This window comes from Mobula birostris, chromosome 6, assembly GCF_030028105.1.
Source record: "Mobula birostris isolate sMobBir1 chromosome 6, sMobBir1.hap1, whole genome shotgun sequence".
NCBI classification, from domain to species: Eukaryota; Metazoa; Chordata; class Chondrichthyes; order Myliobatiformes; family Myliobatidae; genus Mobula; species Mobula birostris.
The window spans coordinates 42,891,054-42,914,082 of NC_092375.1; the positions used below are offsets into that span (position 1 = coordinate 42,891,054).

Genomic DNA, 23,029 nt, shown 5'->3' on the forward strand with positions numbered 1-23,029 from the left:
TGAGGCTGTGCCTCCTGGTCCTAGACTCCTCTGCTACAGAAAACATCCTCTTCACATCCACTATATCTAGGCCTTTCAGCATTCAATAGGTTTCAGTGAGATCCCCCTTCACTTTTCTAAATTCCAGCACGTACAGGCCCATCAAACGCTCTTCATACAATAACCCTTTCATTCCCAGAATCATTTTTGTGAACCTCCTTTGAACCCTCTCCAATGTCAGCACATTCTTTCTTAAATAAAGGGTCCAAAACTGCTCACAATACTCCAAGTGAGGCCTCACCATTGCCTTATAAAGCCTCAGCATTATATCCTTGCTTTTACGGTATATTCTAGTCCTCTCAAAATGAATGCTAAATTCTCATTTGCCTTCCTCGTCACCCACTCAACCTTCAAGTTAACTTTTAGGGAATCCTGCAGGAAGACTCCCACATCGGTTTGCACCCCTGATTTCTGAGTTTTCTCCCCATTTAGAAAATAGTCCTTTATTCCTTTTGTTGAAGTATATGAGCATGCATTTCTTGACACTTTATTGCATCTGCCACTTCTTTGCCCATTCTCTAATCTGGCCAAGTCCTTCTGCAGCCTCCCTGCTTCCTCAACACTCTCTGCCCCTCCACCTACCTTTGTATTGTCTGCAAACTTGGCTACAAAGCCATCAATTACATCATCCAAATCATTGACGTATAATGTGAAAAGAAGCAGTCCCTACTCCAACCCCTGCAGAACACCACTAGACACCAGCAGCTAACCAGAAAATGCTCCCTTTATTCCCACTTTATGCCTCCTGCTAATCAGCCAATGCTCTATCCATGCTAGTATCTTTCCTGTAATACCGTGGGCTCATAGCTTGTTAAGCACCTTGTCAAAAGCCTTCTGAATACTTAAGTACACATAATCCATCAATTCTCCTTTGTCTATTCTGTTCGTTATTTCCGCAAAGAATTCCACCGGATTTGTCAGGCAAGATATTCCCTTGAGGAAACCATGCTGACTATTTTATTATGTGCCTCCAAGTACCCTGAGACCTACCTCATCCTTAACAATCAACTCCAACATCTTCTCAACCCTGAGCTCTGACTAACTGGCCTATAATTTCCTTTATTCTGCCCCCTTCCCTTCTTGAAGAGTGGAGTGACATTTGCAATTTTCTGGTACTGGAACCATGCCAGAATCTATTGATTTTTGAAAGATCATTACTAATGCCTCCACGATCTCTTCAGTCACCTCTTTCAGAATGCTGGGGTGTAGTCCATCTGGTTCAGATGGCTTATCTACCTTCAGACTTTTCAGCTTCCCAAGCACCTTCTCCCTAGTAATAGCAACTGCACTCACTTCTGCCCCTGACACTCTTGCACTTCCAGCATACAGTTAGTGCCTTCCATAGTGAAGACTAATGCAAAATAGTTACTCAGTTTGGACACCATTTCCTTATCCCCATAACTACTTCTCCAGTGTCATTTTCTAGTGGTCCGATTACTACTCTCGCCTCTTTTACTTTTCTTGTTCTTCCCTGTGTTGTTCTTCATTATATTAATATATGTTTCTATTAATTCAAATGCACAATATTTTTAACTTTAGATTATTTGGACTACTGGATCAGGTGCATTTCTTCACTCTCTAGAGACCATAAGGCTGCTTATCGTGTCATTCTGGTTGGGACTTTTGCCAAAAGCTGCAATAAGGTAAGTACTATTTACTGAAATTTCTCACCCCTTCAACTTCCTTTTGCGTGCTTTCTTTAAAACTGGAGGAAGGAAAAGGGAGAAAAATTGTTTTACAGGAGAAGTGGAATTATGTCTATCTGCTGTGCAATTATAACATGCAAGGACTTGAGTCAAAGTCTAGGAAGAGGGATTTTGAACCTTGGCTAGTGCAGCCTTACAGTGGTGAAATCTGGTGCAAAGAGGAAAACCAGCCATGTAAACCACCCCTTAAAAAGTTGATCTGCTTACAAGTTGTTGAAGAGCTATTGACCCTCATACTCTGTTTGAAGGAGAGAGAGAAATCGGGAAAGGATCATAGAGATTTTCTGGCCTAGAAATTCTTTAAATTTCCCTTCCCTCCCCTCTAAAACAAAATATGAGAGGGTTATTGCTGCTGTAATGCTGCCACACCTCTGTTTATATCAAGATGCTGCACTAGGAAGTTCAGACGGGCTCTGTAATCTGTGAGAGAAAACTTTCCCTTCAGCTCTCAGGAACAGGTCTGAGCAGGCATGAATAGTCTCTGTTAATTACAGGCTTCACTGTGGTGCATGCATGAACTACACAAGTGTAACGTTATTTCTTACAATACTGTAGCCCTGGGCTATCTCTATAGCTCTTATATATACAAAAATAAATAGCTATTGTAGATACTGTTCTTCCCCAGCTAGACACCAAGTCTATCCTAACACCAGAACGATTCCAAATGCAGCACTTATTCATTCAATAAAAATGGATTACTGCACTTTGAAGTATGTTGAGGTATGTCTTTTTGAGAGCTGGCAAGGTTATATTCTGGCAATTGCAAGAATTCAGTAGAATTGCTGTGGAACTGACACAGTGCAATGCTGTTAGATAGGGAAACCCAAAATGCTGTTCCGTAAACCTTGTAATTATAGAACATAGAACATAGAATAGCACAGCACAGTACAGGCCCTTCGTCCCACAATGTTGTGCCGACCCTCAAACCCTGCCTCCCATATAACCCCCCACCTTAAATTCCTCCATATACCTGTCTAGCAGTCTCTTAAACTTCACTAGTGTATCTGCCTCCACCACTGACTTGGGCAGTATATTCCAAGCACCAACCACTCTCTGAGTAAAAAACCTTCCTCTAATATCCCCCTTGAACTTCCCACCTTAAAGCCATGTCCTCTTGTATTAAGCAGTGGTGCCCTGGGGAAGAGGTGCTGGCTATCCGCTCTATCTATTTCTCTTAATATCTTGTACACCTCTATCATGTCTCCTCTCATCCTCCTTCTCTCCAAAGAGTAAAGCCCTAACTCCCTTAATCTCTGATCATAATGCATACTTTCTAAACCAGCCAGCATCCTGGTAAGTCTCCTCTGTACCCTTCCCAATGCTTCCACATCCTTCCTATAGTGAGGTGACCAGAACTGGACACAGTACTCCAAGTGTGGCCTAACCAAAGTTTTATAGAGCTGCATCATTACCTTGCGACTCTTAAACTCTATCCCTCGACTTATGAAAGCTAACACCCCATAAACTTTCTTAACTACCCTATCCACCTGTGAGGGAACTTTCAGGGATCTGTGGACATGTACCCCCAGATCCCTCTGCTCCTCCACACTACCAAATATCCTACCATTAACTTTGTAGTCTGCCTTGGAGTTTGTCCTTCCAAAGTGAACCAGCTCACATTTCTCTGGGTTGAACTCCATCTGCCGGATGTTTATTGTTCTCCTACGCACATTGTTAAAGAGGACTGATAATGTTCTTTATCATCACTAAAAAATAGTAAGGTGGTTGTTAGTTCTCCGTCCACAAGAGAAAGGTAGAGAAATTTAATTTTTAAAAGTCTGTGCAAGGGTTTCTTAGCAAGATGAACATATATAGTTAGCTTCACCTGTCGAATCTCCCCTCCCACCATTACTTTATAACAACTACCATCATCCACCACTAACAATCTGCCTCCATACAACCCACACTTGATCTCCACCATTAAGCTGGATGCCAACCGCCGTAGAACAAGATACAGACAGACAGACTTGATCTCCAGACTGCTTGTCCTACTCAATTAGAACCTCATTGACATTCCACAGTTATACCCCAACTCTGCATCTACCACTCACACCTCCCCCCCACCCCCGGTTTAATTGAAACATATAAGAGTCTAAGATGCATTAATGGGTATCTGAACCTAACCTAGGGAGATGAATTTCAAGATGAAGATGCAGCCACTGAACATTCACATGAGACGGAATTACTTTTCAAAAAGATATGAATCTAGGTAATTAGAATCAGTTTATTATTGTCACATACTGAGTTTTTTTTAATCTTGAATACTATTGATACAGATCAAATTATTGCACAGTGCATTGAGGCAGAACAAAGTAAAATAATAATACAGAAAAAGTGTAACAGACTAAGTGCAGTCAGTGTAGCAAAGCAATAAAGTGTGGGATCATAAACAGGTAAATTATGACGTCAAGCTAGGGAACCATTTAATAGTCTTACAACAGAGGGATAGAAACTGTTCTTCACCACCCCCCAAAAAGAGCCCCAGATGCTCAGTGGGTAATAGTGTATATTGAAGAATGAGGGATTTTTTGGAGGAGTTCACAGTTATGGGAATCAGGCAGGAAAATGGAATTGAGACCTACATGATATCAGCTACTATTGAATGCTCAAGTAGGCTAAAGAGGCTTACCGACCTATTCCTGAACTTGCTGTCTTATTCAAACCTATAAAGATTACAAACTTTTAAAAATAAATATACTTTAATTGTAATTAACGAAGCACTCTCATTTGGTGTCATTCTTATTTTGTGCAGTTTAAATGTCCTTATTTTTCTCACCTTTTCTTCATAGACTGAAGAGATCTTGAGCAATATTTACAGCTATCTTCAAAAACACTTAGCTGCTTCACTTTATGCTGAGAAATTTGCTGTTGACAACTCTGTCGACAATGATATGGGAGTGGGATACACAGAGCTACGTTTGGCAATTGACAGGCTGTCAAGGGAAGTTGCATTTGAGGACGACATTGTTTTGTGTCATGCAAAGTTGTATTACCACATTCTGAACTGCACTGAGAAATATCTGCTGTGTTCAGACAAGTACTTATCGTGGTATGACACCATGGGAAATCCCCAAGGTACAGATGTGAGCAGTGCTCACAAGAAGCTTCAAGTGCAGGCGGCACTGCAAGCTTTGAACTGTATGAAGTTTGCTTACTTTTCTGAGCCAGTCTTGGTCTTGGATCCTCAGTGGCTTATGGACCTCATGGCTGCATTGATTCCAATCAATTGTGCCCCGCCACTGAAGATACAAACTGCACCATTTCCAATCCAAAGTCAGTGGATGAAACTCGTCAACAGTGGAAAATTTTCAGAAAGCCTCTTGGATTATATTTGGCCGATTGAAACATTAAAACTTAAGGATGAACTGCTCGACATCTTGAAAAGCTTCAATTTAGTTGTGTTGTCAGATCCAGCATCGAAGTGTTACCATCTATGGTTCAAACGTAAACAGAGGGAGGTCTTTCTGTGTCTGTATGAAAACCAAGCGATGGACTTCTTCCAGAAGGATATTTTTAATGAATTGATACCAATGTTTCAAAAGGAATGGCCCTATATTGAATCCCTGGATGCTACATTTGTTCGACTTGAAAAGAAAAAGAATGCCGATTACAAAATACATCTGGAATTAAGAAGCGACAGAGTGTTCCTTGTGAATACAAACGAGTTTGAACATGATGATTTTGTGTACAAAGTTGGTTCTATTGTGGAATGTATGCAGAAGAGGTACCCTGCCCTGTGTCTGTTTGTGGATGGCAAACCATACAAAGGTGAGAACAATTTGGGACGATTAATGCAATTACATTCAAATTATGCAGTGCATGTATCTGTAATCCTAATGATGTAAATTAGCATTTGAATGCCATGTTTTTATTTTATTAATTTACGGGATGTAGGTGCTCTCACAGGTTAAGAACATAGAACATTACAGCACAGTACAGGCCTTTCAGACCACAATGTTGTGCTGACCCTTTTACCTACTCTAAGATCAATATAACCCTTCCCTCCTACATAACCCTCTATTTTTCTATCATCCATGCACATAGAGCGTATGTGCATAGTTTCCTTTGAACTCAGCAGCTTTCTGGGCTACCTCCTGAGCTGGCCACTTTGCAGTGGGCCTGGAGTCTCATATAGGTCAGATCAGATATGGACAACAGAGTTCCTTCCTTAAGAAACATAAGTGAATTAGAGTTCTTTTTTTTTTGACCGTTCAGTAAATCTCCATTCCATTTTACTGGCTTGTTCTATACCAGGGGTCCCCGACTTTTTTCATGTCATGGACCCCTGACATTAGCTGAAGGGTGCGTGCACCCCGGGTTGGGAACCACTTTTCTAGACCCGTGTAGATCATTAGGCTGGCTGCCTGCCATGTTGTGTACCCACCCAAAGCAAAAAGTGCATCATCAACCTAAATAAAAAAAGAGTGTAAATAGAGTTAATTCGCATCTCATTTCATTGTAGTTTGAGGCTGCTTTTGACAAGGAAAAGAAAGTGAGCACTGAAGAATGGAAAATATATTTTAATTTGGAGACATGAGAGTGCAGATGCTAGAATCTAGAGCAATGAACAGTCATCTTAGAGCAGGGGCGGCAAACTTAAAGCACACATGACTAAGATAGTACTTGTAAAGTATTTTGTTGGTACCCGGGATGCTTGGTTCTTTAAACCCCACCCATGCTAAAATGATGCAGCAAATTTTTTTTTTAACATCCCAAGAGCGGTGAAATGTTTTCACAGAAAACAGCACCTGCCAGCCTGACACTAGCTAGATGATTGTGAGAATATGTGATGTTGGATGATGTGTTTTGAACTCCTTGCAGATCTGGTGTGTACATCACAGTAAGGATAGTAAAGAGATACAGTAACAATACTATTTAGGAAACATTATACTTCCAGTCTGGTCGGTGCTTAAATTGGCCAAACAGCAGTTTGTTCCACACTCTCGAGCCCAGGCCCTGCCACTTTACTCTGCCTCGCCTCGGATCTGCTCCTACGAATCACCTCCAAGTACGGCCGAACATAGACTTATTCCCCACTCTCGGACCCAATCCCTGCGCCTCGATTTGGCCCGTACACGTCACGCCACACAACCAGCCCGCACCTTCGAGACTGCAGTTCACACCGCAGAAATGCCAGGTCGTGCAGGTGGTTCGAAAGCTGAACCCTGAAAGGGAAGTTGCAGGCTATTGATTGCAGTGATCATCTCCAAGAAAAAGTGTGACTAATAAAACAATTAAAAGTTTTATTTGCTGCCTGGAGTCATTGCTGTGTTTCACCGGCGCCATCTTAAACCGGACCCCCTCATAGTTCATGAGAAGTTACCAGTGGGTTATAAATGGTGGCCTTGTCAGCAACGTGCATTGGTCCAGTGGATTATATAAAAGGATACAAAACCTTTGCAACACACACAGAGTGCTGGAGGAACTCAACAAGTCATTCAGCATCCATGGAGGGAAATGAACACATGATGTTTCTGGCCGAGACCCTCCAGGACAGGAAAGGAAGCTGTCAGAAGCCAGGATAAGAAGGTGGGGGTGAGGGGAGAAGTACAAACTGGCAGGTGATAGATGAGACCATTTGAGGGGGAATGTGGGAGGAGGATGATGTGAGAGTCTGTAGCCACAGTCTACACTGTTAGACATGGGTAGGACTTTGGACAAATAAATAAATAATGTAGAGTAACGATATTCTGTTGGAATTTTAGATGGGGTGAGAGAAGCAACCTAAAATCTAGCTTCAAACTGCACAAATATTCAAAGTGACTTTATGATGATTTTGTGGTTATCTATTTCCATTTCCAGCGGTTGAACTGTTCCTTCAGGTCAGAAAAAGCATAAAGAAAAATGCCGATGTGGTGAACATAGTGAAGATCTTTATGGAAGACAAGCCGGAAAGGCAAAAGGACATCTTTTTCAGAGACCAGTCAATTGACATCAGGTTTGATACAACCACAGAAGATATGGTGCAAATGATTCAAGAAAGAATGCTGATAAAAACTCTGGCAGAACTCAATTGGTTCCATGGGCCTGATGCAGAAGACATTTGTAGGAAAAAGTTAGAACTTCTACCTGGTAAGTATATTGTACTTTAGTTTAAAAATTTACGTTTCCTAATTGAGTGTAGCTATACCACCAGTCCTTGTTCCAGATGTGCAGCATCACTTGTTACTGGGAGACAGGGGAGACAGGGAAAGATCAAAGAGTTCTTCAACTGGAATAATAGTTTGGACCTTTTAGAATAAGTTTAAATTCTCAAAATCCATATTCATACACAGGCCCTCTTTTATTCCCTTTTACCAAGGTCCATATTATCCCGTAGTGCAATGTAAGACTGCCATCCTGGCTTTCTGGCCCAGAGCAGGAAATCTCATATTGATATGGAAAACTTTAGCTGGTTTAGAGCGAGTTAATTCAGAATGCCATTTTAGATTGTGGGAGTAAAATAAAAGATCTGGGCTTAAATATACCTGTGTAATTTCATCACTGAAAAGATGAGGTTCTTTATCTATAGACTTCTGGTACAGTGGTGGAGGCAAAAATCCCTGGAATAATTTGCTGAGTGAAAACATTACAAAGGCCAGGTGGCTGCATAGCAGTGTGCCAGATAGTTTTGCTATCTGTGAGGTTTTACATGTTTTAGAGTCTAATAGGTTTATTACTGTCACATGCACTGAGAGGTATAGTTTAATTGGTTTATTATTGTCACATATACTGAGAGGTATAGTGGTTCAAGTAGCTCTTCATCCTGTGCTGTGCATTGTTATTTGTCCTTATTTGCTCCCCAGCTTTCTTCTTTGCTCCAACACACTCAAAGTGCTGGAGGAACTCAACAGACCGGGCAGCATCTATGGAGGGGAATAAACAATCAACATTTCAGGATGAGACTCTTCGTCTGTCCTAAATAAACATCATCTGTCTGACTTGTTGAGTTTCTCCAGCTTTTTGTGTGTATTGCTCAAGATTTCCAGCATCTGTAGTAACTCCTGTATTGATCCCTCTTTGATGCTGCTGTCTATCTTCACTACCTTGGCTGTTTTTCTTTTTGTTCCTCCTATCTACCATCTCCCTCTCCTGAACTGCTTTTTTCCTATGTTGGTCCATTGGCTGGTGTTGTGGAAAAACAAAGAGCAGAGCGGCCAGTGAGTGAGTGGACCAGTGAAGGAGTGGAGCTTTGAGGCTTTGGCTCGAGAAGTTTTGGCAGTTGGATTGTGCAGTCAAGTCAATCAAGATTTGAATAGCTCAGGCTCAGCAGAAAGCAGCTGCGTCTTCTTCTTCTTCTTGTGTTGTTTTATGGCGGTTGGCAAACCAGCTTTAAGGTGCATTACCGCCACCTACTAGACTGGAGTGTGGATCGTTTGATAAACAGGAGGAATGAAAAGAATTGCATTGTCTAAATTCTACATAATAAACCAGAGTCTTTCAGATACTTCATGATATAGGTCTGTATTTCTCTTGAAATCCCACTAAAAATGTCTTCTATACCCACAGCAGTTATTTTTTGTTTATCTTAAGCACTCCTATCATCTTCACTCTTTCCCTTTGGTACTTCTTAATCAATACATGTTCAACTGTTTCTGGTTGATTACAGTATTCACACAACCCAGTTAGATGTTTCCCTATTTTATGTAATGTGTAATTAAGACTTGTGTCCAATTCTTAAATAACTGATGATCACTTCTATCTTTCTATGTCCACCTGATATTCTTTTGTATCTGACTTGCCTCTGTATTTTGTACAGTTGTCTCCCTGTTTCACTCTCATCCCAGTGCTTCTGCCATGTCTCCTTAATACGTGTTTTAATAATGCTTTTGACTTCCACTTTGCTAAGAGGGATCTGGACCTCTATTATAGACGATTTAAACGATTGTTTAGCTATAATGTCCACTTTTTCATTACCCTCCACATCACAATAAGCAGGAACCCAAAGGAAGCTTACTTCTACCCCATTTTTGGTCAGTGTATATAACTTGCATAGAATCTCCAATAAAATATCCTGTCTACTTTCTGATTTTCTTGATTTGATAGAGGTTAATGCAGACAAACTATCTGAACGGATTATAGCCTTTTTGACATTATTTTCTTCTATCCAAGATAATGCACTCAATAATTGCCATTAATTCTGTTGTATACACTGATAAATGGTTTGATGTTCTTTTCCTAATGCTAGTTTTTCAATGAGGAATGTAGACTGCAATACCTGTGTGGCCAGAGCTGGGGTCTTTTGATCCATCCGTAAATATTACAAGTTCATTTCTAAAATGCAGGTCTATATATTCTTGTACTATCAGTTTGATTTCACAGTCAGACTTCTTTCCCAAAAGTTGTTGCAGGTTTATATCCACTTTCTGTATTGTAAAGAACCATGGAGGAACATCAGGTATTGGAACTGTAGGGCTGTATTCCATTTCGTGTAGACCATATTTTTGTGCTGCTGCATCCCCGATTCATCCAAAGCTATCATAATTTGAATTATTATGTTCCCAGCAGTCTTTTAATATAGCTTTAGCTGGATGTGAGTAGTTATGCCCCATGATGTTAACCCAGTAGTGTAGCATTAGCTTTAATCTTCTAAGTCTTAATGGCATTTCCCCCATTTCGACTTGAAGAGCTGATGTAGATGATGTTCTGAATGCACCACTACATATCCTGAGGGCCTGAGCTTGCTCAACATCCAGCATTTTTAAATTACTTTCTGCAGCTGACATGTATGCTACACATCCATAATCCAATGTGGCCCTCATTAAAGCTTGATAAATATTTAGTAGCGATAACCTGCTCGCACCCGAATCCTGTCCAGCAAGACCCCTCAGTAAGTTATTTTTTTTTACATTTGATTGTAATTTTCTCGATTTGCTTTTTCCATGTAAGTTTCTCATCAACTAACAAACCAAGGAACTGAATTATCTTTACCTGCTCTAATTTTATTCATATAATTTCATGGAAATTGGTTTGTGATTTCTTGAGAAACATATCACTTGCGACTTACTTATAGACAATTTGAAACCCCATTTATTTGCCCAATCCTCCACTTTATTTATTGCATCTTGCATTTTCCTTTGTATATAAACTAAATTTCTTCCCCTCACCCACAAAGCCCTGTCATCTGCGTATACGGATTTCCCCACACAATGTTCAACGTGCGCAAATATGTCAGCAGAAAGCAGCTGATTGGGCAATCAAGATTTGAATAGCTCAGACACGGTCAGACTCAGCAGAAAGTAGCTGATTGGGCAATCAAGATTTGAATAGCTCAGACTCAGCAGAAAGCAGCTGATTGGGCAATCGAGGTCAGGTGACCAAGCAGTTTGATTGGGCAATCAAAAATTGAAATGCTCAAACAAGTAAAAAGACAGGTAGCTCAAGCAGAGCGGCCAGTGAAGGAGTGGAACTTTGACTTGAGAGGTTTTGATGAGCAGAGGCTGAGGACGTGTTTGTTTCCAGTGAGGTAAGGCTGCGTAAGTTTCTTTAATTAATTTAATTAACTTTGGAGTTGGTAATGGAGGCAGTAGATGGGGAAGTCCAGTGCTCTGATTGTAAGATGTGGGAAATCAGGGACAGGACAATTGTCTCTGATGACTACTTCTGCAAAGGGTGCATCCAGCTGCAGCTCCTGTTAAACTGAGTTGGGGAACTGGAGCTGGATGAACTCCAGATCATTTGGGAGGCAGAGGCAGTAATAGATCAGAGTTTCAAGGAGGTAGTCACCCCTAAAAGTCAGGAGTCAGGTAACCTGGTGACTGTCAGGAGAGGGAAGGGGAATAGACAGAAAGAGCGGAGCGCTCCTGTGGCTGTTCCCATCAACAATAAGTATACCGTTTTGGATACTGTTGGTGGGGACGACCTACCAGGGACAAGTTGTAGTGGTCGTGTCTCTGGCACTGAGACTCAGCTCAGAAAGGAAGGAGGGAAAAGAGGAGATTAGTAGTGATAGGGGATTTGATAGTTAGGGGGACAGATAGGAGGTTCTGTGGGAGGAATTGAGAATCCCAGATGGTCTGTTGCCTCCCTGGTGCCGGGGTCTGCGATATCTCGGATCAAGTTCGGAAGCAGGTGAAAACCTGGCCAGCAGGAGCCACCTCTGCTCTTCAAGACTGCTCTTCTAGTCAGCACACTGACTGGCATATGTTCAGGGAGGCTGCAACCGATGGCGACTCCACCAACTTAGAGGAGTACACGGCATCAGTGACTACCTACATCAGTAAGTGCATCGATGACCTCACTGTGTCCAAGACCAGCACTACACGCTCTAACCAGAAGCCATGGATGACCGCGGAGGTGCGCATGCTGCTGAGGACCCGTGACTCCGCCTTCAGGGCAGGCGACAAGGCAGCCCTAACAACAGCACATGCCAAACTGTCCCGGGCCATCAGAGGGGCAAAGCGTGCACACACCCAGCGAATCCACAACCACTTCCAGGACAGTGGTGACAGGCGGCGCATGTGGAAGGGCATTCAGGACACTACCGACTACAAGACAACACCACCTGCCTGTGCTGGTGATGCCTCCCTCCCAGATGTGTTGAATAACTTCTACGATCGTTTTGAGGTGGAAAATGACGTGACGGCGAGGAAGACCACCCCTCCTCCAGGGAACCAGGTGCTGTGTCTTACCGTGACCAATGTGAGGAGAACCCTGTGCAGGGTCAACTCACAGAAGGCTGCTGGACCAGACAATATTCAAGGCAGAGTGCTTAGAGGATGTGCAGACCAGTTAGCTGAGATTCTCACTGGCATCTTCAACATCTCCCTGAGCAGCGCCGTTGTTCCTACGTGCTTCAAGGCCGCCATCATCGTCCCCATGCTGAAGAAGTCTTCAGTGTCCTGCTTCAATGACTACCATCCCGTCGCACTCACATCCATTATCATGAAGTGTTTCGAGAGACACATCAAGACCCTGCTTCCCACCTCACTGGACCCACTGCAGTTCGAGTACCGTCCCAACTGTTCAACAGACGACGCCATTGCCATCATCCTCCACCTGGACAAAAAAGACACGTACTTTCGAATGCTGTTCATAGACTTCAGTTCAGCATTCACCACAATCATTCCTCAGAAACTGATTGGAAAGCTGAGCCTACTGGGCCTGAACACCTCCCTCAGCAACTGGATCCTAGACTTCCTGACTGGGAGACCTCAGTCAGTCCGGATCAGGAGCAGCATCTCCAACACAATCACACTGAGCACGGGGGCCCCCCAGGGCTGTGTGCTCAGTCCACTGCTGTTCACTCTGCTGAACCACGACTGTGCTGCAACACACAGCTCGAATCACATCATCAAGTTTGCCGATGACACATTCGTGGTGGGTCTCATCAGCAAGAATAACGAGTCAGCATACAGAGAGGAGGTGCAGCGGCTAACGGACTGGTGCAGAGCCAACAACCTGTCTCTGAATGTGAACAAAACTAAAGAGATGGTTGTTGACCTCAGGAGGACACAGAGTGACCACTCTCCGCTGAACAGCGACGACTCCTCCGTAGAGATCGTTAAGAGCACCAAATTTCTTGGTGTTCACCTGGTGGAGAATCTCACCTGGTCCCTCAACACTAGCTCCATAGCAAAGAAAGCCCAACAGCATCTCTACTTTCTGTGAAGGCTGAGAAAAATCCATCGCCTAACCCCCCATCCTCACCACATTCTACAGAGGTTGTATTGAGAGCATCCTGAGCAGCTGCATCACTGCCTGGTTCAGAAATTGCACCATCTTGGATCGCAAGACCCTGCAGCGGATAGTGAGGTCAGCTGAGAAGATTATCAGGGTCTCTCTTCCCACCATTACAGACATTTACACCACACACTGCATCCGTAAAACAAACAGCATTATGAAGGACCCCATGCACCCCTCATATAAACTCTTCTCCCTCCTGTCATCTGGCAAAAGGCACCGAAGCATTCGGGCTCTCACAACCAGACTATGTAACAGTTTCTTCCCCCAGGTCATCAGACTCCTCAATACCCAGAGCCTGGAATGACACCAACCTACTGCCCTCTACTGTGCCTATTGTCTTATTTATTATTTATTGTAATGCCAGCACTGTTCTGTGTACTTTATGCAGTCCTGGGTAGGTCTGTAGTCTAGTGTAGTTTTGTGTTGTTTTACGTAGTTCAGTGTAGTTTTTGTATTGTTCATGTAGCACCATCGTCCTGAAAAACGTTGTCTCATTTTTACTGTGTACTGTACCAGCAGTTATGGTCGAAATGACAATAAAAAGTGACTTGACTTGAGTTCTCGGTATTCTCAGGGGAGAGGGTGAGCAGACAGATGTCGTAGTCCATGTAGGGACCAATGACATAGATACGAGTAGGGATGAGGTCCTGAAGAAGGAATATAGGGAGTTAGAAAAGAAGTTAAAAAGCAGGGCCTCAATGGTGGTAATCTCGGGATTGCTGCCTGTGCCACGAGACAGAGAGAGTAGGAACTGGAAGTTATGGCAGATGAATGCGTGTCTGAAGAGTTGGTGCAGGGGGCAGGGGTTCAGATTTCTGAATCACTGGGATCTCTTCTGGGGAAGGTCTGACCTGTACAAAAAGGACGGGTGGCACCTGAACTGGAAAGGAACCAATATCTTGGCGGGCAGGTTTGCTAGAGCTGTTGGAGAGGGTTTAAACTAGTTGGGTGGGGGGGTGGGAATCAGAATGTGAGTGCAGAGATTAGGGTGGAAGGACAAGGGCATGATGGTATGTGTTCTGAGTTGGTGAGGAAGGACAGGCAGGGGACAAAACATAAATATAAATGTAGCCAGTTAGAGGGGTTGAAATGTGTCTATTTCAACGCTAGGAGTATTAGGAATAAAGGGGATGAACGTGGATCATAGATCCAACGTGGAACATGGATCAGTACGTGGAACTATGATGTTGTGGCCATTACTGAAACTTGGCTGGAGGAAGGGCAGGATTAGCTGATGCAGGTACCGGGGTTTAGGTGTTTTAACAGGAATAGGATGGGAGGTAGAAAAGGGGAGGAGTAGCATTACAGGTCAGGGATAGTATCACGGCTATAGAAAGGGAGGACGCTGCAGAGGGAGTGTCCACTGAGTCGGTGTGGGTGGAAGTCAGAAATAGGAAGGGATCAATCACTGTGCTGGGAGTTGTCTATAGGCCCTCAAATAGCCCTCGGTACACCAAGGAGCAGATAAGCAGGCAGATTTTAGAATGGAGCAGGAAGTACAGGGTTGTAGTTACGGGTGATTTCAACTTTCCTCATATTGACTGGCACCTCCTGACTGCAAGGGGGATAGATGGGGCTGAATTTGTCAGGTGTGTTCAAGAAGGATTCCTGACACAGTATGTGGACCAGCTGACGAGAGGAGAGGCCATACTGGATCCAGTTCTGGGCAATGAACCTGGTCAGGTGGCAGACCTCTTGGTGGGGGAGCATTTTGGTGAGAGAGACCACGACTCCATTAGCTTCAGCATAGCTATGGAAAAGGATAAAAACAGACAAAATGGGTAAGTGCTTAACTGGGGAAGGGCTAAACATGAAGGTATGAGGCAGGGACTAGCGAGAGTAAATTTGGAAACAGATGTTCAAGGGTGAAAGCACAGAAGTAATGTGGAGAAAGTTTAGGGACCACTTGTGCTGGGTTCAGGATAGGTTTGTCCCACTGAGACAAGGAAAAAATGGTAGGAAAAGGGAGCCGTGGCTGACGAAACACGTGAGGCAACTCGTCAAGAGGAAGAAGGAAGCATATGTTAGATATAGGAAGCAGGAGGGGCTCATGAGAAATACAGGGTAGCCAGGAAGGAGCTTAAGAAAGGACTTAGGAGAGCTCGAAGAGGGCATGAGAAGGCCTTGGCATGTAGAATTAAGGAGAACCCCAATTCGTTTTATGCATATGCGAAGAACAGAAGGATGACAAGAATGAAGATGGGGCCACTAAAAGATAAAGAAGGCAATATGTGCCTGGAGGCGGAGGAGGTTGAGGAGGTCCTAAATGAATACTTTGCTGTAGTATTCACAGGTGAAAAGGACTTTGATCAGGGTGAGGTCGAAATAGAACAGGCCTGTATGCTGAACAATGTGGAAATTAAGCAAGAATCATCTTAAAATCATCAAGATTGATGTCCCCAGGGCCGGACGTGATATACCCCAGGCAGCTGTGGGAAGTGAGAGAAGAGATCGCTGGAGCAGTAGCTATGATCTTTGAATCCTCTTTCGCTGCAGGGGGGGTACTGGAGGATTGGAGAATGGCAAACGTAGTTCCCTTGTTTAAAAAAGGTAATAGGGAGAATCCTGGGAACTATAGACCGGTGAGTCTTACGTCAGTGGTCTGCAAACTATTGGAAAGAATTCTTAAGGATAGGATCTACAAGCATTTGGAGAAATACAGTCTACTCAAGGATGGTCAACATGGTTTTGTGAAGGGAAGGTCATGCCTCACGAGCCTAATTGAGTTTTTTTGAAGAGGTAATAAAAGAAATTGATGAGGGTAGGGCGGTAGATGTGGTCTACATGGATTTTAGCAAAGCATTTGACAAGGTCCCCCATGAGAGACTCATCCAGAAAGTCTTGAGGCATGGGATCAGTGGAACCTTGGCTGTTTGGATAAATAATTGGCTTACAGGAAGAAAGCAGAGGGTAGTAGTGGAAGGAAAGTATTCTGCCTGGAGGTCGGTGGCTAGTGGAGTGCCGCAAGGATCTGTCCTGGGACCCCTCCTCTTTGTGATTTTTATAAATGACCTGGATGAAGAGGCGGAAGAATGGGTGAGTAAGTTTGCGGACGACACAAAGATTGGAGGAGTTGTGGATGAAGCTGTAGGTTGCCGAAGGTTACAAGAGGATATAGACAGGATGCAGAGTTGGGCAGAAAAGTGGCAGATGGAGTTCAATCCGGATAAATGTGAGGTGGTACATTTTGGAAGGACAAAACCAGAAGGCTGAGTATAGGGTTAATGGTCCGTTACTCAAGAGCGTGGATGAACAGAGGGACCTTGGGGTTCAAATCCATACATCCCTCAAAGTCGCTGCACAGGTTGATAGGATAGTTAAGAAGGCCTATGGGATGCTCGGCTTCATTAATAGGGGGATTGAGTTCAAGAGTAGAGAGTTCATGTTGCAACTCTACAAATCTCTGGTGAGACCACACTGAGAGTATTGTGTTCAGTTCTGGTCACCCCATTATAGAAACACAGAAAATAGGTGCAGGAGTAGGCCATTCGGCCCTTCGAGCCTGTACCGCCATTCAGTACGATCATGGCTGATCATCCAACTCAGAACCCTGTACCTGCCTTCTCTCCATACCCACTGATCCCTTTAGCCACAAGGGCCATATCTAACTCCCTCTTAAATATAGCCAATGAACTGGCCTCAACTGTTTCCTGTGGCAGAGAATTCCACAGATTCACCACTCTCTGTGTGAAGAAGTTTTTCCTCATCTCGGTCCTAAAAGGCTTCCCCTTTATCCTCAAACTGTGACCCCTCGTTCTGGACTTCCCCAACATCGGGAACAATCTTCCTGCATCTAGCCTGTCCAATCCCTTTAGAATTTTATACGCTTCAATCAGATCCCCCCTCAATCTTCTAAATTCCAACAAGTATAAGCCTAGTCGATACAGTCTTTCATCATATGAAAGTCCTGCCATCCCAGGAATCAATCTGGTGAACCCTCTTTGTACTCCCTCAATGGCAAGAATGTCTTTCCTCAGATTAGGGGACCAAAACTGCACACAATACTCCAGGTGTGGTCTCAGCAAGGCCTTGTACAACTGCAGTAGTACCTCCCTGCTCCTGTACTCGAATCCTCTTGCTATGAATGCCAGCATACCATTCGCCTTTTTCACCGCCTGCTGTACCTGCATGCCCACTTTCAATGACTGGTGTACAATGACACCCAGGCCTCGTTGCACCTCCCCTTTTCCTAATCGGCCACCATTCAGATAATAATCTGTTTTCCTGTTCTTGCCACCAAAGTGGATAATCTCACATATATCTACATTAAATTGCATCTGCCATGAATTTGCCCACTCACCTAACCTATCCAAGTCACCCTGCATCCTCTTAGCATCCTCCTCACAGCTAACACTGCCGCCCAGCTTTGTGTCATCCGCAAACTTGGAGATGCTGCATTTAATTCCCTTGTCTAAGTCATCAATATATATTGTAAACAACTGGGGTCCCAGCACTGAGCCTTGCGGTAACCCACTAGTCACTGCCTGCCATTTTGAAAAGGTCCCGTTTATTCCCACTCTTTGCTTCCTGTCTGCCAACCAATTCTCTATCCACATCAATATCACACCCCCAATACCATCTGCTTTAAGTTTGCACACTAATCTCCTGTGTGGGACCTTGTCAAAAGCCTTTTGAAAATCCAAATATACCACATCCACTGGTTCTCCCCTATTTACTCTACTAGTTACATCCTCAAAAAATTCTGTGAGATTCGTCAGACATGATTTTCCTTTCACAAATCCATGCTGACTTTGTCCGATGATTTCACCGCTTTCCACATGTGCTGTTATCACATCTTTGATAACTGACTCTAGCATTTTCCCCACCACCGATGTCAGGCTTACCGGTCTATAATTCCCCGGTTTCTCTCTCCCTCCTTTTTTAAAAAGCGGGGTTACATTAGCCACCCTCCAATCCTCAGGAACTAATCCAGAATTTAAAGAGTTTTGAAAAATTATCACTAATGCATCCACTATTTCTTGGGCCACTTCCTTAAGCACTCTGGGATGCAGACCATCTGGCCCTGGGGATTTATCTGCCTTTAATCCTTTCAATTTACCTAACACCACTTCCCTACTAACATGTATTTCCCTCAGTTTCTCCATCTCACTGGACCCTCTGTCCCCTACTATTTCTGGAAGATTATTTATGTCCTCCTTAGTGAAGACAGAACCAAAGTAGTTATTCAATTGGTCTGCCATGTCCTTGTTCCCCATGATCAATTCAACTGTTTCTGACTGTAAGGGATCTACATTTGTCTTAACCAATCTTTTTCTTTTCACATATTTATAAAAGCTTTTACAGTCAGTTTTCATGTTCCCTGCCAGCTTTCTCTCATAATCTTTTTTCCCTTTCCTAATTAAGCCCTTTGTCTTCCTCTGCTGGACTCTGAATTTCTCCCAGTCCTCAAGTGTGCAGCTTTTTCTGGCTAATTTGTATGTTTCTTCTTTGGAATTGATAATATCCCTAATTTCCCTTGTCAGCCACGAGTGCACTACCTTCCCTGGTTTATTCTTTTGCCAAACTGGGATGAACAATTGTTGTAGTTCATCCATGCGATCTTTAAATGCTTGCCATTGCATATCCGCCGTCAACCCTTTAAGTATCATTTGCCAGGCTATCTTAGCTAATTCACGTCTCATACCTTCAAAGTTACCCTTCTTTAAGTTCAGAACCTTTGTTACTGAATTAATGATATCACTCTTCTTCTTAATGAAGAATTCCACCATATTATGGTCACTCTTACCCAAGGGGCCTCACACGACAAGGTTGCTAACTAACCCTTCCTCATTGCAGAATACCCAGTCTAGAATGGCCTGTTCTCTAGTTGGTTCCTTGACATCTTGGTTCAGAAAACTATCCCACATACATTCCAAGAAATCTTCTTCCTCAGCACCCTTACCAATTTGGTTCACCCAACCTATATGTAGATTGAAGTCACCCATTATAATTGCTGTTCCTTTATTGCACACATTTCTAATTTCCCGTTTAATGCCATCCCCAACCTCACTACCACTGTTAGGTGGCCTGTACACAATTCCCACCAGCGTTTTATGCCCCTTAGTGTTATGCAGCTCTACCCATATCGATTCCACATCCTTCCAGCTAATGTCCTTCCTTTCTATTGCGTTAATCTCCTCTCTAACCAGCAATGCTACCCCACCTCCTTTTCTTTCATGTCTATCCCTCCTGAATATTGAATATTGAAGGATGGATTATAGGAAGGATGTGGAAGCTATGGAGAGGGTGCAGAAGAGATTTACCAGGATGTTGCTTGGATTGGAAAACAAATCTTATGAGGCAAGGTTAGCAGAGCTGGGACTTTTCTCTTTGGAGTGTAAAAGGATGGGAGGGGACTTGATAGAGGTCTACAATATTATGAGAGGCATAGATAGGGTGGATAGCCAGTACTTGTTTCCCAGGGCACGAACAGCTAACACCAGAGGGCAAATGTACGAAGTTAAGGGAGGGAAGTTTAGGGGAGACATCAGGGGTAAGTTTTTTACACAGAGGGTTGTGGGTGCCTGGAATGACTTGCCAGGGATGGTGGTGGAGGCTAAAACATTAGGGGTATTTAAGAGCCTCTTGGACAGACACATGGATGAAAGAAAAATAGAGGGTTACAGGATAGTGTGGGTTTAGTACTTTTTTTAAGGAATATATGGGTCGGCACAACATCGAGGGCCGAAGGGCCTGTACTGTGCTGTAGTATTCTAGTGTCTAGTTAGTGTTTCAAGTGAGAGACACTTGACCGGAGTTGTTTTTTGGTCAAATGTTTTCAGAGCTGATCTCTGTTCTGTTCTAGAGGCTTGCTGCTTTCCTAAAGGAGCACAGCTGGTAAATAACTTGTGCGAACTGCTAAGAAAATTACACAGCAATTGCACTGAGGCCAGGAGAAGCATCCTTGATGAAGTTGGAGAAATCCTGAAGTGCTGTGTCATCCAGTGCATGTTAGACACAACAGATCGACCTGTGGATCACAGTGAAATGCCGTCCCTGGACACCTATCAACTGTTCAAGAAAGCTCAGCCCGGAGTTCCAGAAAGTGCCATAAGGGACATAGAACAGCTGCAAAATTTATCGATGTCAGACGAGTGCAGCACGTCTGAGAATTTTATAGAGAAACTGACAATAAGCATACACCGTCTATTCTGGATCACAAACCTGGTCTTTGTCAAGTGTGTCGGTAGGTCTTCTAGTGGGGGTAAATCAGTGGCGTGTGTATGTGAATGTGTGAGAGATTGGCTGGATGCAGAGTTGACAGAAAGGACATCAGAACGCTGTGCAACTCTTGCATGGAGATAAAAATCATATATGGCGACAGACTTATCATAAGAATCAGTTTAATCTTATTTCTGTTAGTGTGCTTTTTATCAGACAAGAACATGGGACTCTAATGCCAAATATTCATTAAGGTGACACTTTCCTCAGTCTTCTATATAGTGAGGATCCAAATGGAGCTTGAGCAAATTCAGTAAGCAGATCTTGGATACAATTGGAGGAAATGATGGAAGAGGGAAACATGGTGGGAAATACAACTGATTATAACTGGAATAGGTGGAAGAGGGAGGGAGAGATGGAAGGTTTAGTGGTTAACAGGGCCAGATGAATGTCCTGTGTATACCACAGAGCAAATCTGAACAAATGATGGTGATGATGGGTGCAGTTTATCGAAAAGGAGAAACAGAAGGATTCTAGAGATAGGGCGGGGAAGGTAATGTGGACTAACAGGAAAGGGAATAATGAGCAAGCAATTGGATAGAGTGATGTCGGACAGTGAGTGAAAGAGGTAGCAAAGGTTGATGGAGATGGCGCCATGAGGGACTTACGGTGTTTTCAAAATTCAGGAATGTCAGATGAGTCCAGCATGTCCGTGGCAGAGCAGCATTCTGCTCTGAAAGAAAGAGCTGTTGTGGAGCAGGCTCACATTCTATTTCCATTAGAGGAATAGTGAGTTTTATTTTCTTTCTACCATATCATCAGCTATTTCTACCCTTCAGAAAAGTGATGGAACATGTTGTCAGTAGCACTATTAAGAACAGCATGGACAGAAGGCAGTGGGATTCCTACCACTGCAAGTGGAAATATGCCATTACATCAGCTTCACTGGTTTGAAATCCAGGGAGATCTGATCCAACAGCCCCCTTGATACTCAGTCAAATATTTTTACTTGTGGAGTTCATCAGTTTCACATCATCCTTAGTTTAAGTTGCAGCCTTTTAATTCTATAAAACATTTTGATAAATTTTCATTATCACATATTCTTGTTTTTAATTTTGTTTCACAGATGAAAAAAACCCTCAAGAAAAATGTTTGGAGGAGAAAATCAGTAACCTGTACTTTAAAACTTATCAACAATATGTTGAACATGAAAAAGAGCTTGATATACTGAGGAACCAACTACACAACTTGACAACAGCAGTAAACTCAGTCCCAAAAGTCACATCCTGCAGAGGTAAGAAGCTGCTCATGACTGTAGTTCTCATTTAATGGCTTGATATTAGGTCATCTGAGGGAACTGTTTGGGAAGATATTGTGTGAGATGAGCCTTTCATTCTCCCTGGTAATAAAGTTTCATCCTAATAAAAATAAAGAATTGTTTTCTATCCCTAAATCTGTAATGCAGCCATTAACACTAGGCATACCTTGGCCCGTCAGGCCAGTGATCTGTGGTATGGTGCCAGTTTTCCTTTGCGTGAGTATTCATCATACACTCAGAGGAATTGTCAAGGTGACTGTCACTTCCATTGTCCAGGTGCCTCCAGTTGTGCTGAGATGTCTGTCTGGAGGGTTTGTCAGAGATTAGCTCCAGGACTCTGTGTGGTGAGGCACAGTTGGTCGGGCTCTGTATTTAACTTGCATTTTTAAACATATTGTGGACAATTAGATCTATGCCTGTGCAGTTAATCTCACCGCATGTTCCTTAGCAGCACTGCAGAGGCAGAGATTCTGCAAAATAGCACGGCAAGATGTGATGGGTGCCTTCAAAAGAATGGAGCAAATTAGTAAAAAAAATATATAAGGAGAGTTTAAAGTAAACTTGGACATGCTAGTTGATTTTGTAGCGTAACTCGGAATTGCAGATTTATAACTATAGTGGTGTTTGTGCTGAAGGAAGAAAAGTCCTTTATTCTGCATGAGTGCAATCTCCTCTGTGTATTTGAGTTACTTTATTATTATTGCCTCATGTACTGAGGTACACTGGAAAGTTTGTCTTGCATACTGTTTATACAGGTCAATTCATTGAGGTAGAGAAAGGTAAAACAATAACAATGCAAAATAAAGTGTAACAGTTACAGGGAAGGTACAGTGCAGGTAAACAAGGTGTAATTTCATAATGAAGTAGATAGTGAGCTTTAGAGTCCATCTTGTCATACTCGTAGTCTTCTAACAGTGGGGTATAACCTGTCCTTGAACTTTCTGGCTTTCGTTCCTTCTGCCCAATGGAAGCAGAGAGGAGAAAGAATGTCTGGGATAGTGGGGTCTTTGATTATGCTGGCTGCTTTACTCAGTCCATGGAGGGGAGGCTGGTTCCTGAGATGTGCTGAGCTGTGTCCATAACTCTCTACAGTTTCTTGTGGCCACGTGCAAAGCAGTTGTCAAATCAAACTGTTCTGCTT

The 23,029-nt window shown here is 43.2% G+C and overlaps 1 protein-coding gene across 3 annotated transcripts in view; it reads left to right on the forward strand.

Annotated features, from left to right (window-relative positions):
• The window catches only part of LOC140199769 (uncharacterized), a 48,907-nt gene that overhangs the window by 20,306 nt on the left and 5,572 nt on the right, over nt 1–23,029 (forward strand). For 2 of the 3 annotated variants that reach the window (XM_072262254.1, XM_072262255.1), the window contains exons 7-11: nt 1,579–1,682; nt 4,535–5,513; nt 7,548–7,817; nt 20,215–20,595; nt 21,697–21,864. In XM_072262254.1, coding sequence (XP_072118355.1) covers nt 1,579–1,682; nt 4,535–5,513; nt 7,548–7,817; nt 20,215–20,595; nt 21,697–21,864 — 1,902 coding nt within the window. The remainder of the gene's footprint in view (nt 1–1,578; nt 1,683–4,534; nt 5,514–7,547; nt 7,818–20,214; nt 20,596–21,696; nt 21,865–23,029) is intronic. The other variant, XM_072262256.1, reaches the window with a different exon arrangement.